The sequence below is a fragment of the Schistocerca serialis genome, chromosome 7 (genome assembly GCF_023864345.2).
Source record: "Schistocerca serialis cubense isolate TAMUIC-IGC-003099 chromosome 7, iqSchSeri2.2, whole genome shotgun sequence".
NCBI classification, from domain to species: domain Eukaryota; kingdom Metazoa; phylum Arthropoda; class Insecta; order Orthoptera; family Acrididae; genus Schistocerca; species Schistocerca serialis.
Window position 1 is genome coordinate 356,744,974 of NC_064644.1, and position 18,171 is coordinate 356,763,144.

An 18,171-nucleotide genomic window follows, 5' to 3' on the forward strand; every position below is an offset into this window, starting at 1 on the left:
CTTGGTTAGATTTAATACTTGCTGTGCCAACTGTTACAAATTCCATGTTTTTGGGAAAAAGATCATACATTTTAGTTGATGCATATTGAACTAGTTGATGAGCCACCGAGAGTTTAAAGGATGAGTAATAAGGGTCATTACTTTCTTCTACTGCTGAATGTGTGGATATTGCTGATCTGCTCTAATTGTGGTGGATTACTTACGAGGAATTTCTATTAGCGAATATTTTTGTTCTGAAGATGCAGTTAAAATGTCCCACTTCTTGCAGAGGTACCTACAAGTTCACTGCAGGTCAAGAAGATTTATAACTTTTACTGGTCGCTCTTTTGCAATCAATACTTCGTTTCTAAGCGACAAGTTTGTCCACGAAATTACTCCATAAGACGTTACTGAATGTAAATGTACAATATACGTGAGATTCTTGAACTGATTGTTTCCAATATGAAGAATAAAAGTGGGTAAACGTAATTGTTTGAGTGTAGCAGTAATTTTTATCTTACAGTTCAACTTTTCATCAGTATGTAAGTCAAAAATTATAAAAATTCTACACTTTTTACTGATTCTTGTACATGTGGTACATCGATTGCTTGTATGACTCTAAATATAGTGTAGAACTGTATAAAATATTTTTTCTCAGATTTTAAGAAGAGTTCATTTCAGGAGAAACTCTTGCAATTACTTGAAGAAAAAGTGCTCAAGAATTACTTCTGTTACTTCCTCTCTAATGGGATTTATTGTAATACCAGTACAATTTGCAGAAAATGCAAATCCTTCCTGATGACTTTTCAGTGTAATGTCATTTGCATGTATAAGGAAAAAGAGAAGACCGAAAATTAAAACCTGTGGGACTCTCTTCGCGATTCCTCCTTCGTCTTCCAACATTGACTCAATTATACAGCACAGTTTGGTAGTCCCCACCAAGCTACGTGTTCTCAGCACACATATCCCCCTGCGGGTCCGGGATAAGAATAGGCCCGAGGTATTCCTGCCTGTCGTACGAGGCGACTAACAGGAGTTTCAACCGTTTCGGCCTTCCATGTGATGGTCCCCCTGGGGGTTTGACCTCCATTTTTCAAAATTCTACAGAAGTACGAGCCTTTTGGGGAAGGACACCTTACGTGGTGTACCACTGGTCCTAAGTGCACTAAGACCTTGGCACTCAGCATTGTACCGGCGTTGTAACCATACCCACTATTCCTCAAATTGGGCCTAAACGCCTGATGGGTTGTCCAAGTTACGCCCATGGTGCATCTCCATCTGCACCAGCGATCATGATGGACTTTCCATGGCACCAGAAATCTAGCACGGTAGCCAGCCCGTTGTGGTGGGGTCGTCATGTACCCTCTAGGTTGTAGCCCCCTGACAACACAGGGATCGTACTGCCTATACCTGAGCTGCACCCTCCCCACGTCGGCCAAGGAGTAGATGCCCGTCTCCTTGGGGCATCAGGACTCCCGGCAATGGTCATCCTGCCAGGTGGCCCTTGCTGCGGCTGGGTGGCGCCCGTCGGGAGAGCCCCTGGTCGGAGTGGGTGGTATCGGGGCGGACGTTTCGCAGATGAAACGTCAACACGTATCAGGTCGCTCTGCGGCCGAGTCTTTCAAAAGGAAAGGTACTGTCTCTGGTTCTGGTTCTCGTTCTCCTGCCCTTTCCCCCTTGGCCACTCCCTGGGAGGAGGGACAGGCCCGCCGGCTTGGGGCGAAGTCCTTCCCCCGCTATTTGGTCTGTTCTCGAACTGATGGGGGGACATTCGCCACCTCCAAGCCCATGTTCTTTGTTCAGCACATTGAGGACATCTTCGGCGAAATCGAGGCTCTCAGCAAGATGCGTTCAGGGTCCGTTCTTATCAAGACCACCTCCGCCACACAGTCGCCGGCGCTCCAGGCGTGCGACCACCTAGGGGACATCCCAGTGTCCATTGTCCCACATCTGGCACTAAATAGGACGCAGGGGGTTATTTTTCATCGTGACCTCCTGCTACAATCTGATGAGGAGCTCAGGGCCAACCTGGAGGGCCGAGGCGTGCATTTTGTCCGGCGAGTCCAGCGCGGCCCCAAAGACCATCGCATCGACACCGGGGCCTTTATCCTCGCCTTCAAGGGGGACGTTCTCCCAGAGAAGGTAAAGGTGATGTGATACCGGTGTGACGTGCAACCTTATGTCCCGCCTCCTATGCGCTGTTTTAGGTGTTTGCGCTTTGGGCACATGTTGTCACGGTGTGAGGCTGAGCCCCTTTGTGGCGATTGTGGACGTCCTCTTCGTGAGGAACATACATGCACCCCACCACCTCGGTGCATTAATTGTCCTGGCGTCCACTCGCCTAGATCCTCAGACTGCCCCGCATATCAGAAGGAGAAGAAGATACAAGAAATCCAAACTTTGGATCGGCTCTCTTATTCTGAGGCCAGGAAAAAGTATAACCGCCTCCATCCCGTGCCATTGACCACTTCGTTTGCCTCAGTTGTGTCCACTCCTTCCGCAGTATCCTCACCCCTATCCTGTCCCCCCTCCGCCTCCTCCGCCCATCAGGGGGCTCTGCCTCCGCCTCCCAAATCCCTCCCTTCCAAATCCTCCCCCCCCCCCCCCCGTGGCCCCCGCCCCCTCTGCCCCAGGGGCCACCCTTCCTCCTCCTCCTCTCCCCACGCCACCTGAGAAGCGATCCTCTTCTCAGGTGTCCATCGGGGAAACGTTCCGGACCCCAGCTTCCGAGGTCCGGCGTTCCAAAATGGACCCCGTGCGTGAGGACCTTCTTCGGGTCCAGCCCACCATCCCTGTGCCTCCTCGGCCTTCCAAGAAGGCCTCCAAGAAGAAGTCTCTATCCCCCTCTCCACCCCAGCGCGTTTCGTCTGACGCTCCATCCGTGAGTCGCTGCTCCCGGCCGTCCTCAGTTTCGCCGGGACGCTCTGCTGCCAGGCGCTCAGCTGGCCTTTCGTCGGCAAATGATGCTGCCCCTCCTACACAACCAGGGACAGCGGCCGCAGCTGGCGACGAGTCGATGGAACCGGATCCGCCTCCCGTCGGTTGTAGCGTTGTTCCCTCGCAACATGGCCCTCCGCGGCCGCCGAGGTGACCAGCTCTTCCCCCGTCTCGTTCCCCCAACTTTTTGACTAGAGATGGCGTTGTTTCATTGGAACATAAGAGGTATTCGATCTAATCGGGAGGAATTACAACTGCTCCTCCGCCTGCACTGTCCGCTCGTCTGTTACCATCCCATCCCATTGACCACCCCACTCCAAGCAATAGCTGTCCGCATTACTCTTTCTGCTTTTACTTTTTCAGTTTGTACCATCTACACTCCACCGTCATCTGCTGTTAGTCGGGCTGACATGATGCACCTGATCGTTCAGCTTCCCCCGCCGTTCTTATTGTTTGGCGACTTCAATGCCCATCATCCCCTTTGGGGCTCTCCTGCATCCTGTCAATGAGGCTCACTCTTGGCGGATGTCTTCAACCATCTCAATCTTGTCTGCCTCAATACCGGCGCCCCGACTTTCCTCTTGGACTCTACTCATACCTACTCCCACTTGGACCTCTCGATCTGTTCTACCACTCTTGCCCGTCGGTTCGAGTGGTATGTCCTTTCTGACACCTATTCGAGCGACCACTTTCCCTGTGTCGTTCGTCTCCTGCAACACACCCCATCCCCACGTCCTTCGAGCTGGAACATACTGAAAGCTGACTGGGGACTTTACTCCTCCCTGGCGACCTTTCCGGACCACGATTTTCCCAGTTGTGACAGTCAGGTCGAATACCTCACGGCTGTTATCATCAACGCTGCCGAACGTTCCATTCCTCGTACTACTTCTTCTTCACGTCGCGTTTCCGTCCCCTGGTGGAACGAGGCTTGTAGGGACGCTCTCCGTGCTCGACGACGTGCTTTACGCACCTTTCGCCGCCATCCTACGTTGGCGAATTGTATTGAATACAAACGACTCCAAGCGCAATGCCGTAGAGTCATCAAAGACAGCAAAAAAGCTTGTTGGGCCTCCTTCACCAGCTCCTTTAACAGTTTTACTCCCTTTTCCGTCGTTTAGGGTAGCCTGCACCGGCTGTCGGGCATTAAGGCCCACTCCTCGGTACCAGGCCTGACCTCAGGTAATGAGGTCCTTGTTGATCCTGTGGCTGTCTCCAACGCCTTTGGCCGCTTTTTCGCGGAGGTTTCAAGCTCCGCCCATTACCACCCTGCCTTCCTTCCCAGGAAAGAGGCAGAAGAGGCTCGGCGACCTTCCTTCCACTCGCTGAATCTGGAAACTTATAATGCCCCCTTTACTATGCGGGAACTCGAACGTGCGCTTGCGCTGTCCCGATCCTCTGCTCCGGGGCCAGATACCATTCACGTTCAGATGCTGGCACACCTTTCTCCGGCGGGCAAAAGCTTCCTTCTTCGTACCTACAATCGCGTCTGGACCGAAGGTCAAGTCCCCATGCGTTGGCGTGACGCTGTTGTTGTTCCTATACCCAAACCCGGGAAGGATAGACACCTTCCTTCTAGTTACCGCCCCATTTCTCTTACAAGCTGTGTCTGTAAGGTGATGGAGCGCATGGTTAATGCTCGGTTAGTCTGGATTCTTGAATCTCGACGGCTACTTACTAATGTCCAATGCGGCTTTCGTCGCCGCCGCTCCGCTGTTGACCACCTTGTGACCTTGTCGACATTCATCATGAACAACTTTTTGCAAAGGCGCCAAACGGTAGCCGTGTTTTCGACTTGGAGAAAGCTTATGCGACCTGTTGGAGAGGAGGTATCCTCCGCACTATGCACAGGTGGGGCCTACGCGGTCGCCTGCCCCTTTTTATTGATTCCTTTTTAACGGATCGAAAGTTTAGGGTATGTGTGGGTTCCGCATTGTCCGACGTCTTCCTCCAGGAGAACGGAGTGCCTCAGGGCTCCGTCTTGAGCGTAGGCCTTTTTGCCATCGCGATCAATCCAATTATGGATTGCATTTCACCTCACGTCTCCGGCTCTCTCTTTGTCAATGACTTCGCGATCTATTGCAGTGCCCAGAGAACATGCCTCCTGGAGCGCTGCCTGCAGCGTTGTCTAGACAGCCTCTACTCATGGAGCATGGCAAATGGCTTCCGGTTCTCTGAAGAGAAGACGGTTTGTATCAACTTTTGGCGATATAAAGCGTTCCTTCCGCCATCCTTACATCTCGGTCCCGTTGTTCTCCCATTCGTGGACACAACTAAGTTTCTAGGGCTCACGTTGGACAGGAAACTGTGTTGGTCTCCACATGTCTCTTACTTGGCAGCCCATTGTACACGTTCCCTTAATGTCCTCAGAGTTCTTAGCGGTTCATCTTGGGGAGCGGATCGCACTGTCCTGCTTCGCTTGTATCGGTCCATAGTCCGATCGAAGCTGGATTATGGGAGCTTCGTCTACTCGTCCGCTCGGCCATCCCTCTTACGCTGGCTCAACTCCATCCACCATCGGGGGATACGTCTTGCGACCGGAGCCTTCTACACTAGTCCTGTCGAGAGTCTTTATGCTGAAGCTGCCGAGTTACCATTGACCTACCGGCGCGACGTACTGCTGTGTCGGTATGCCTGCCGGCTGTTGTCTATGCCCGACCACCCCTCTTACAAGTCCTTCTTCGCCGATTCTCTCGACCGTCAGTACGGGTTGTATGTGTCTGCCCTGCTGCCCCCCGGAGTCCGCTTCCGTCGCCTGCTTCGACAATTGGATTTTGTCCTCCCTACCACCTTCCGAGAGGGTGAGAGCCCGACACCACCTTGGCTCCAGGCTCCGGTTCATATTTATCTCGACCTCAGCTCACTCCCGAAGGAGGATACTCCGGCTGCAGTGTATTGCTCACGGTTTGTCGAACTTCGTGCTTGACTTGCCGGTCACACCTTTATTTACACCGATGGCTCCAAAACTGACGATGGTGTCGGCTGTGCCTTTGTCGTCGGGGCCGCCACCTTTAAATACCGGCTCCTTGACCAATGTTCCAGCTTTACGGCCGAGCTTTTTGCTCTCCATCAGGCCGTTCAGTATGCCCGCCGCCACCGCCATTCATCGTATGTACTCTGCTCTGACTCACTCAGTGCTCTTCAGAGCCTTGGAGTAGCTCCAAGGCCCTTGATTCAACGGATACAGCAGTCCCTCCATTCTTTCACTGATAATGGTGGTTCTGTCAGCATTCTGTGGGTTCCCGGACATGTAGGAGTGCCTGGGAATGAGGCTGCGGATGCTGCAGCCAAGGCTGCAGTCCTCCTGCCTCGGCCAGCCTCCCATTATGTCCCGTCATCTGACGTTCGTGGGGATGTATGTAAGAGGCTTGTGTCGTTGTGGTGGGATGCTTGGTCATCCCTCCAAGCAAACAAGCTCCGGGCAGTAAATCCGCTCCCAACTGCTTGGACAACATCCTCCCGACCATCTCTGCGCGAGGAGGTCCTCCTGACCAGGTTGCGGATTGGGCATTGCCGGTTTAGCCACCGCTACCTGCTCTCTGGTGACCCAGCCCTGCAGTGCCCTTATGGTCAGGCATTAACAGTGCGCCATGTTTTATTGTTGTGTCCCCGTTTTAGTCAATTTCGTGTTGTCCTGTCCCTGCCATCTACTTTACCGGATGTTTTAGCTGATGACGCTCGAGCAGCTGCTCGTATTCTGCGTTTTATAACTTTAACTGGCTTGTCCAAAGACATTTAACCTTTTTACTTATTTTATCTGCATCTTTGTCAGGTACTTCTGGTGTCCCCCCCATCCCTTGAGTTTTACCGGATTCCATGTGCTCTACCAACAGTGACTGGGCGCTAATGACCTCAGCAGTTGAGCGCCCTTAAACCCAAAAAAAAAAAAAAAAAAAAAAAAAAAAAAAAAAAAAAAAAAAAAAAAAAAAAAATCAGCACACATAGTTTCACTATATGCTAGTGAACGTATTTTGGCATCTTTAAAGGAGAATGTTTCCATTGCGAATAAGTGTTAGCAGGTCTCCAACATACATTATTATCGACTGCATGGCCTGCATGACGGCTTACAGTTCCCAGGTTTGTGCTTGACACGTCATTTACTTCTAGTCCTGCGTTAGCTCTATATCCATTCTCCTGGAGATGCTAGTTCCACAGCATAAAGAAGCAAGATTATTCTGCGGAGTTACCGGAGGCAAACTGGAGTGGGTGGTCTTTACTTATAGAGCCCGAGAGTAGTAATTTAGGCCACATTGACACACTGAACATAGAGGTGTCTTGTGGCAGCTTGGGGCTCAGTTCTAAATATGTAGCTATTGTTACACTCTAGTGTGTCCCAATGGAAGCTATAGAATACAATTGTAATTGTCGTAATTTGGAACACTTTTCTCATTTCAGAATGCTAAAATGATTTTTTGTCCACCATAGGCTCTCAGAAAATGTTATACAGATGAGATTTATTACTTCACGTAGTACATTCCTAACCGGATTCGGCCTGTGGCCATTTTAGAATGCAGCTGCATCAGAAAAACGTGTCTCGTTGTATTTAAAAAATTACAATGACAGAAATTTCACCGACGTTGCTGTATTTGAAAGTAGTCACACGAGGAATCTGGTGAGTAGCGTACTACGTGATGCCACGAAGTTTCCTAGCATAGAAATTTGTAGCAGCAAACCATAGGGAGAACAGTGCTATTTTGATTCAGAAATTGCTTCGAGGCAGTGAATCCACAAATGAGTAAATTAATTTTGTTAAGTTGTTTTCAAATGTGATTTTAGGGCTTGAAATTTCAAGAGGCACAGTGAAGGTAAAACAGAAACAAATACGTTCTAGGCCAATCAATCACAATGTTTCCATGGTCTAACGTTTGTTCCGAGCAGAAGCTATAACATTAATATTACATGAAACTTCCTGGCAGATTAAAATTGTGTGCCGGACCGTGACTCGAACTCGGGACCTTTGCCTTTCGTGGGCAAGTGCTCCACCAACTGAGCTACCCAAGCATGACTCACGCCCCGTCCTCACAGATTTACTTCTGCCAGTATCTCGTCTCCTGCCGTCCAAACTCTGTGAGGACGTGGCGTGAGTCGTGCTTGGGTAGCTCAGTTGGTAGAGCACTTGCCTGCGAAAGTCAAAGGTCCCGAGTTCGAATCTCCGTCCAGCTCACAGTTTTAATCTGCCAGGAAGTTTCATATCAGCGCACACTCCGCTGCAGACTGAAAATCTCATTCTCTTAATATTACATAATTAAATATATTTTATGAACTATAGTAGTGCTGAATTATAATTGGTACAAAAAGAATACATGTCGATACGCATTCTTCTACATTAATCCGTATCCACATATCTACACATGCTCTCTGGATGAACTTACAATGGTTTCAAACAAAATAAGCTACAAGAGCATACCTCGGTACAAACAGTGAAGGACCCACTACAATGTCTCCCTTCCCCTTCCCAAAAAATTTAAAAATCTCAGATTCTCAAATCGAACTCACCGCGGTCATGTCACACTGACATAAGTATCTATTTGAAGAGAATAAGAGTATGTTACGGATACTGATTAGTACGACATTCTCCCCAGGTTAATTCCATGACATCTCAAAATTGTTTCACGCTTCACCGCTTTTCACTGGGTACCTGAGAATGATTATACCTCTTGTTTCTAAAAGTAGCACTGCACCTTCAGTTTTGTACTTCCAGTTCGAATAAGCTTTTTTTAAATTTTTTTTCGTGTTACCAGCCCTTGTCAAGAACTTTATATAATATTTGACGTTTCTTCCCGTACTATTTGAGACAGGAATGCTCTACCAGTGTCATCACATATTCTCATAGTCCAATAACTTTGTCGTGTTTCCAGTTACGAAATTATGGGATTGGATCAACGTTAGTGGGTCCTACATCGCAACCATAAGGATCCACACACAGCAGTACAATTATGCACACAGTTTCCAGCCTTTGTATGGGCCCCCATTTTTAAGTGATTTCCACTGTCTGATCAAAAGTATCCGGACACAACTAAGTAATGCGGAATTCAGCACTAGATGTCACGAGCCGCGGGCATGGTCAGTATTATCGGAGACGAGGAAGATCGCAATGTCAGGAGAGGAAGAGTAACAGTAGACGGATCGGTCTGGAGAGCTCATTGATTTCAGACGTTGACTAATCATTGGATAACGCCTGTGCAGCAAGTCCATTAGGAACATTTCTAGCCTTAGGAAAATGCCCAGGTGGACTGTCAGTAATGTGATCTTGAAGTGGAAACGCGAAACAGCAACCACAGATAAACCAAGATCAGACAGACCTCTGTACGTACCGAGACTGTCGATCTTTGGAGAGGATGACTTAAATGAACCTATTGACTTAAATGAACCTATTCCTCTTACATGTGATCAGAAGAAGGCATCACTCGTGAGTGCCAAGGTGTTACCAGTAGTCCAGATAGGACGAGTGCTACGAAGAGAAAGTTAAAAAGAATGGGGCCCACAGTAGAGCAACTCCTCACGAAACGTATATTTCTGTAGTCAATGTTAAGCGACAGTTCAGTTGATGTAAGGAGCAACACCCCAGGACAGTGAATGACTACTGGAGACGAGTGGTTTGGAGAGATCAGTAACTCTATAGCCTGTAGCAATCCGGTGAAAGGGTCTGGATCTGGCGAATGCCTGCACAAATCAAATTTCCGTCAAGCATAGTGTCAACACCTAAAGCACGAAGAAGGTTCTGTAATGGTATAGGGGTGTTTCTCATGGCTAGCACGCGGTCCCCGTATTGAGTTTAATTACGCGCTAAATGATATGTAAGAATTTTCCCAAGCTGTGTAGTGCATACAGCAGAAGAACAGTTCAGAGAATGTGATGTTGGCATGACTAGACTCCCCGTTTTGCGAAAATTGACATAATTTCCTTGGAGATAGAGTCTACAATCACTGGATTTAAAAAATATTTACTATCGAGACGTATCATAAATGTCTTTTAATGCAGCCTGTTATAAAGCAGCATCTGTGAGTCAATGGTTCCTGGACAATTACCTCCCTGAAATTGGTTGAACTGCCTGGGGCCCTGACATGAACCCCAAGGATCGTTTTTGGGATGACTTGGGACGTCGACTTCCCTCCAGACACCAGCCTCCAACATCATTACCTTCTGTATCTTCCACTCTTGAGGAAGAATGAGTTGCCATTCCTTCACAGACGTTCATACACCTCATTAAAAGTGTCGCTAGCAGAATTCAGGCCATCACAAAGACGGAGAAAGTACACACACCTTTAGTAATACTAACTAACAGGTATCAGTTAATTATCTAGTTGCAAGTTGCATAGATCATTCGAATGAGTCTTTTATAGAAATACATCTAACCATTTCGCAGAAAACGTGAATCAGTTTACCGGATACGTATTATTTTTAGGGTTCCGTTCCCAGTCTGTAGAGACAGAACACTTACAGGACTAGTTTGTTGTCCGCCTGTCTATCAGGCTGTCCGTCTGACTTGACGACACGTTTTCCATGGAATGGGTAGTTGTATCAATTTGACATTTACGTCACATACTAAGGACTACGGTACCGTGGTAGTGTAAAACACTTAAGCTTGAAAGTCAGTGCAGTCATATGACACGGCCATTTACGTCACAGTTTTCACACTCGCAAACTCATTCATCAAAACTTACAGGTTACTTCCCGTTAGCACAGAGCCGTGACACTTGGCTAATAGCTTCAGTAAAGTAAAAAATCGGAAAATTTTTAATTTGTGGTTGTGGTTGTTGTTGTTGTTGTTGTGGTCTTCAGTCCTGAGACTTGTTTGATGTAGCTCTCCATGCTACTCTATCCTGTGCAAGCCTCTTCATCTCCCAGTACCTACCGCAACCTGCATCCTTCTGAATCTGCTTGATGTATTCATCTATTGGTCTCCCTCTATGGTTTTTACCCTCCACGCTGCCCTCCAATACTAAATTGGTGATCCCTTGATGCCTCAGAACATGTCCTACCAACCGGTCCCTTCTTCTAGTCAAATTGTGCCACAAACTTCTCCCCAATCCTATTCAATACTTCCTCATTAGTTATGTGATCTACCCATCTAATCTTCAGCATGCTTCTGTAGCACCACATTTCGAAAGCTTCTGTTCTCTTCTTGTCCAAACTATTTATCGTCCATGTTTCACTTCCACACATGGCTACAGTCCATACAAATACTTTCAGAAATGACTTCCTGACACTTAAATCTATACTCGATGTTAACAAATTTCTCTTCTTCAGAAACGCATTCCTTGCCATTGCCAGTCTACATTTTATATCCTCTCTACTTCGACCATAATCAGTTATTTTGCTCCCCAAATAGCAAAACTCCTTTACTACTTTAAGTGTCTCATTTCCTAATCTAATTCCCTCAGCATCACCGGACTTAATTCGACTACATTCCATTATACTCGGTTTGCTTTTGTTGATGTTCATCTTATATCCTCCTTTCAAGACACTATCCATTCCGTTCAACTGCTCTTGCAAGTCCTTTGCTGTCCCTGACAGAATTACAATGTCATCGGCGAACCTCAAAGTTTTTATTTCTTCTCCATGGATTTTAATATCTACTCCGAATTTTCCTTTTGTTTCCTTCACTGCTTGCTCAATATACAGATTGAATTACATCGGGGTAGGCTACAACCCTGTCTCACTCCCTTCCCAACCACTGCTACCCTTTCATGCCCCTCGACTCTTATAACTGCCATCTGGTTTCTGTACAAATTGTAAATAGCCTTTCGCTCCCTGTATTTTACCCCTGCCACCTTCAGAATTTGAAAGAGTATTCCAGTCAACATTGTCAAAAGCTTTCTCTAAGTCTACAGATGCTAGAAACGTAGGTTTGCCCTTCCTTAATCTAGCTTCTAAGATGAGTCGTAGGTTCAGTATTGCCTCACGTGTTGCAACATTTCTACGGAATCCAAACTGATCTTCCCCGAGGTCGGCTTCTACTAGTTTTGCCATTCTTCTGTAAAAAATTCGCGTTAGTATTTTGCAGCTGTAACTTATTAAACTGATAGTTCGATAATTTTCACATCTGTCAACACCTGCTTTCTTTGGGATTGGAATTATTATATTCTTCTTGAAGTCTGCATTTGTGGTTATCAGATGATAATATAAATGTATACTCTATGGTCTATCTTCTCTTGCATGTAAATACGTGCATCTTCTCTTGCTGCATCAACTGTACCATTTAATCATATTTTTGCTGCTACATTTAGAAAGTGACTGTTAAAGCTACTCAAGCCAGTGAGTTATCAGTCACAGATTCGTCATTTAGTTTAATTGTGGTATCTTGAACACTTAGTGCTTGACAATCACAGGGACAATATTCTATATAGTGTTAATCATATTATCTGCGTTATTTATTTCTGTCAGGACGTGTATACTTCTATACACCTCAATGACTTTCCTTAGAATGCTAAAGAATTTTATCGTGAAAGGGCCGTTGCGTCACGTCTTGACTTAAATGAACCTATTCCTCTCACGTCAGATTTTAATTCCCTTATTTACACTAGGCTTACTTGTTTTTTAACCGATATTCTGGATAACATTTTAGGAAAGCAACTTTCGAATATTGACACAAATTTACTGTGGAACAAACTTAATTTTGCATTGGCATATCTTCCTATATATAGCTCATCCAGTACCGTCTCTATTATCTCACTCTTAAAGAATTGTATCCTGTTCTCACTAATAAGCCTCACTGCCTTGTATGAACCTGGCTCAGGTTGTAAGGTGTCATAATGTATATTTCCATTAAATGTCCGCTATGATCAGATAGTACATTAACAACTGGGTACACAATAATTTTTTCAGCCTGAGCATTGTGTATGAATATGTCATCATTCCATGTCCTACTACTTTGTTGCACACGAGTTGGAAAACTAGATTAAAACACCCAATTGATGATCTAGTATATTTTTTCTGCTCGTCTCTCTTAATAAATCTACACTGAAAACCACACAAACCCTTGTTTCTTCTTATCTGATACGTAGCTCAATAAGGCATCTAGATTGTTCAGAAATAGCTGAAAGTTTCCTAAAGGATATCTCTAGGCTGTTACAATTATCAGAGGAGTGTGTTGCAGTAACACTCACGAGCATGTGCTTCTAGGTTCTGACCGAAATAAAAACCATTTGTTTCAATATTTCAGACTTTGTGTCCGACTTGTACGTCTGTGACAAACAACTCCTACTTTTCTCACGTTAACTCTACACGAAAGCAATGCTAGAGTGTAATCCCTGATACTGAACTTCTCCATCCCTGTCGTTATGTGGTGTTCAGACAGGCAGAGAACATTTATCTTGTTTTTCAACCCTCTAGTGTTCTGACGAAACAAATTAATTTTAATTTTCTAGGAACTATTACATATATTATGGTCTTGTTCTGTTCTAACGTCTTTCTCTAACCTGAAGCTAATCAAAGAAATTTGCTCCTTTGACTCCAGAACTATAGAGATTGTGTCTCGTGTGCTTGTAGCCCCCCTTACACTTCCTGCAAGATGCTCGGTTAATCTTCCCTTCCCCTTACTCTTCCCCTTCCCCAGCCCCACCCCTTCCTATTGAGGCGCAGGCCGTGATTTGTGTATCCACATTTCCGAATTACACCAACGTACATGGCACAGATATGAAATTTCATTTATTTCAGTCATAAGCAATGCGCACAGCTCTTTGTTAAAACGGCTGACAGCTGTGTTAACTCAGAGTTTGTCATGGTGCTGTAAAACCTCGTCAGATCACACACGACTGTTCGCTGTTGCTTCTCCTGTATGCTCCAGATCATCTTTGATGCTATACTCTAAATCGGTAGCCAGGCTGTTTCCTCCTCCTCCTACTCCATCAAAACCTCTGACCCGATGGTTGTGACCCCGTATTTTACACCTAGCTTTTCATTAAGCAATTAGTCCACGCCTCTCCCGTGATTGCTGCTTAACGTTAAAACTCTTTCCTTTTTACTTTACTTTACTAACGACCTAGCCTTAGAGTCTACTATATCCTACTTACAAGGGAACCTCCCCATCGCACCCTCATCAGATTTAGTTATAAGTTGGCACAGTGGATAGACCTTGAAAAACTGAACACAGATCGAGAAAACAGGAAGAAGTTGTGTGGAACTATGAAAAAAAAGCAAAATGTACAAACTGAGTAGTCCATGCGCAAGATACGCAATATCAAGGACAATATGGGCCCAGGAGCGCCGTGGTCCCGTGGTTAGCGTGAGCAGCTGCAGAACATGAAGTCCTTGGTTCAAGTCTTCCCTCGAGTGAAAAGTTTACATTCTTTATTTTCGCAAAGTTAAGATCTGTCCGTTCGTTCATTGACGTCTCTGTTCACAGTAATAAGTTTAGTTCTGTGTTTTGAGACCGCACCGCAAAATCGTGCGATTAGTAGACGTAAGGACGTGCCTCTCCAATGGGAATCGAAAACATTTGATCGCAAGGTCATAGATCAACCGATTCTTCCAAAGGAAAACACATCTCGTATATTCTATACGACACTGGTGGTGGCATGTGCGTCACATCATAGGAATATGTTGTAGGCCACCTAACTTGTACACTTGGCGAATGGGTAAAAAGATTCTTCTACCTTGCCGGATTTAGGTTTTCTTGTGGATGTGATAATCACTCCCAAAAAAAGTGATGAAAACATAAGAGTTTGTCACATAAACTGAAAATAAAAAATTAAGATTTCCAGCCGGGGGAGGTCTTGAACCACCGACCTTTCGCTCCGCAGCTGCTCACGCTAACCACGGAACCACGGCGCTACTGAGCCCACACTTTCCTTGATATTACCTATCTGGCGCATCGACTACTCAGTGTATATTTTGCTTATTTTTTCGTAGTTCCACACAACTTCTTCCTGTTTTCTCGATTGATCTGTGTTCAGTTTTTGAAGGCCTATCCACTGTGCCAACTTATAACTAAATCTGAGGGGGGTGCGATGGGGAGGTTCCCTTGTTAGCCAAAAAGAACTGGCTGAAAAATCTTCTTCTACTTCAGGTGACAAGTCAAACTGAATGCTAACCGAATTTTCAATGTAATTTCTGAGGTTTTCTCCTTTTGCGTATTACTTCTCACCTACTCCAAAGTTCCCACTATCTCTTTCTCCCTTCAACATATCTAATTCACAATATGCCACTTACAATGCTGCCTGAAGGGCACTAGTCTTTCTTCCGTTTTCCACAGTTTTTTTTGTGTCTACTACATAATTCACAAATCCGTAGAAGATCCTCATCTGACATCTCATTGGTTTCACCCCAGTGAAACATTAACCCACTACTCTGACACGTTTGTCCCATACCAACTAACCTACGACAAAATCCACAGCTGTCACAAATTATGCTACCCTTACAGCAAATTAAACTATATCAAATAGTACGTCATAAAATGCTGTTCAGGCTAATTTGGACGTAGACTAACATACGACATGTTGTTCTGAGAGCGCCAGTGGCTGAATACTGTTGCTCGGATACTTTATCAGGACCACTAAAAGCTAGTGTCACTATGGCACGACAAAAGCATGATGTAAATAACTTACACAGTATTTTGTAGGCTGCCTGTTATTACGGATTTATCTCCCATATGCGTCAGAATTCTTCTTGTATTTTGGAAAACGAGCACATTGTGAAGAGTCATGAATAGTAATACTTTCCAGGAACATCGGATTTCTTCGGTATCAACCATTACACTTCGGTACTCACGGCATCAGGTGACGCTGGAACCATACCGTCAAAGGACCACGATGCTGGCGTCATCAACTACGGCGACGACTCTTACCCCCACGGCGCTTCTAGCTGGCTCAGGGTAAGACATCTTCAACGATGAGTTGTTGTACATTTTACTTCGTTACATGGAAAGTGAGCCCTTCATGTTTCTATGTCTCGACCGATGGATTCTTTGGTGTCATGGAAGACATGTAACAACTGTGATCCTAGTATTCAATTCCCAAAGAAAGTCAGTGGCGAATGTTAAACGTCCTCTTAGAAAAATTAATGAATTACTGTGCTGATAAACCTCTTACATTATTTGATTTTCAAACAGCTGAGCAGAACTGAACGTACTCAGACTCGCTCTTTCCCTATTCTGATCAACACTAAACTGACACACAATATTTTTAGCGCAACGCAATCTGACTTTCAATAATCCCTACAAAAAATGGCCCTGACTAACGTTAACCTATACCTTTCACAAGTCACTTACCTCACAAAAATCTTCGTTACTCGAACTATTGCGATACAGCGAGCGCCAATACTGCCAGCGAAATAAAAGATTCTAACTACTGGAGGCACTAACTACTGATAGGGACAGTTAGCAAATGAAAGCTTTTCATAGAGAACAAACAACGTATTTACCTTAATAGGGTTCAAAAGTCATATCTATATCAGTCCATGATATCCAATATTACAAATTTACTGTCTCTGTCCAGATCATCCGCTCTCAAAACTCCGCCATCTCACTCCCCACATCCACCACTGCTGGCGGCTCACCTCCAACTGCGCAACGCTACGCGCTGTTAACATCTAGCTGCCCAACGCTACAATAGCAAACAACAATGCAAACCAGCCACAGCAGATACACACAGCACAGCCAGTGATTTTCATACAGAGCGCTACGTGGCGTTACCAATATAAAAACCTAAACAGCCTACTTACAAATGTCACTCCATTTGTCTTAAAAAGAATGATTTGCACTAATATTACATTTTCTTGTTGTTTCCTTTTATAACAGTATTAAGTTTATTTATTTCTTTATTAATATTGTATATGTATTTATTTAGTTTCGAGAAAAGGAGGATTTTGAGTTAGCGCTAGCATACTGTTTACCGAGATGGGTCAGTATGTAGAAGAAAATTTAGCATGGTTTTTTCAGAAAATACAATTTCAGCATTCACCTTAATCGACTTGGGAAAAACAATAGAAAAATTGTATTTGGATTGAGTGGTAGCAGACATCGTCTGCGAGTGGAATAGCGACCTTAAGAAATACAGTTGTGGGGTAGCTACAAGCCGCTTACAGTTGTCTTTTTTTTACCAGTCTGTTTCATCAGATGCGAATATCTTCAGAAATGTAGCAGCCAACGGCCACGTGCTAAATTTACCTGTTTATGCAAAGCGGCAGCGTCAGATATTTGTACACAGCCAAACGCTTACAATGTGTGGCTGTGGCTGCTAAATGTGCATCTGCCGAGCGAAACAGGTAATAATGGGGCGTGTGTGTTTTGTGGCTGCTTCACAATTTTATTTTAAATCTTCATTACCGAATGTGGACATCAGTCCTCCTCTCCCGGAATGCGAGTTCATTGTGCAATGTTGAGTTATTTGATCACTACATTCACTATTATGCCCATTTATAGTTGATACAATCGCATAGGCGAAATGATTTTCACTCGCTTTCTCGTATTCACCTGTTTCACAGGTGTATATATATATATATATATATATATATATATATAACAGTTTCTTTCTTCCTTCGAGTGCGTCCTCGATTAGTCAGCTTCTTCCATCTAGCTTTCTTCTGCATTGCTGCCATGCACTTCTACTGTTGTATCGCCATTGTCATTCGGTAGCAACTATTCCTCATAGAGGGCGATCAAAAAGTTTTCATTTGAGGGCGTTGCTGTGGTGTATATGCAATGTATCGCAACTCCGGTGAGGGTGAATAAGCATCGACATGTAGCCAAAGGATCAGTGTGGTATTCGAGTCTTCCCGAGGTGTGTGCAGTCAACTTGGCAGTGTGAACAAGGAGCAACATGCTGCTTTCTTTTCTTAGCTGCCTAAGAACAAACCCCGATAGACAACACCAGGCAATGGAGAACGTCTATGGGGCAGCATGTCTGTCGAAATCACCGATGTGGAATGGTACGTCAAGTTCGTTGTTGATCACAATTCGACACAAGACTCTGGTCGATCAGAGAGACTAATGCTAGAATGTCTACTGTCCGTGCACATTGTAAAACAGCTATACAATTGGAATACTATTTACGTCAAATACAACTGTCAAAGAAAAATAAACTTTACATGGGACTGAGGTGCTTCCTCCGTTCCAGAACGGAATATTTTACTTCCATCTTATTGCCCAGTTGGGAGGGGATGTTCATCATCCATACGCCTTTACAAGGAGCATGGTTTCACTGATGGTGTGGCTCAGCTCGGCCGAAATATGTCTTTAATTCGCCGCTTAAGCAGCGTACCAGGAATGGAGCTTCCACCATTCACAATGCTGCCGACTTTACACAGACTGAAGTTATT

At 45.2% G+C, this 18,171-nt stretch overlaps 1 protein-coding gene across 1 annotated transcript in view; it reads left to right on the plus strand.

The window, feature by feature from the left end:
• LOC126413085 (lactase/phlorizin hydrolase-like) overlaps positions 1–18,171 on the plus strand; it is a 202,511-nt gene that overhangs the window by 48,171 nt on the left and 136,169 nt on the right. Inside the window, exon 8 of the mRNA XM_050082981.1 lies at positions 15,579–15,727. Within this exon, the coding sequence (XP_049938938.1) occupies positions 15,579–15,727 (149 nt within the window). The remainder of the gene's footprint in view (positions 1–15,578; positions 15,728–18,171) is intronic.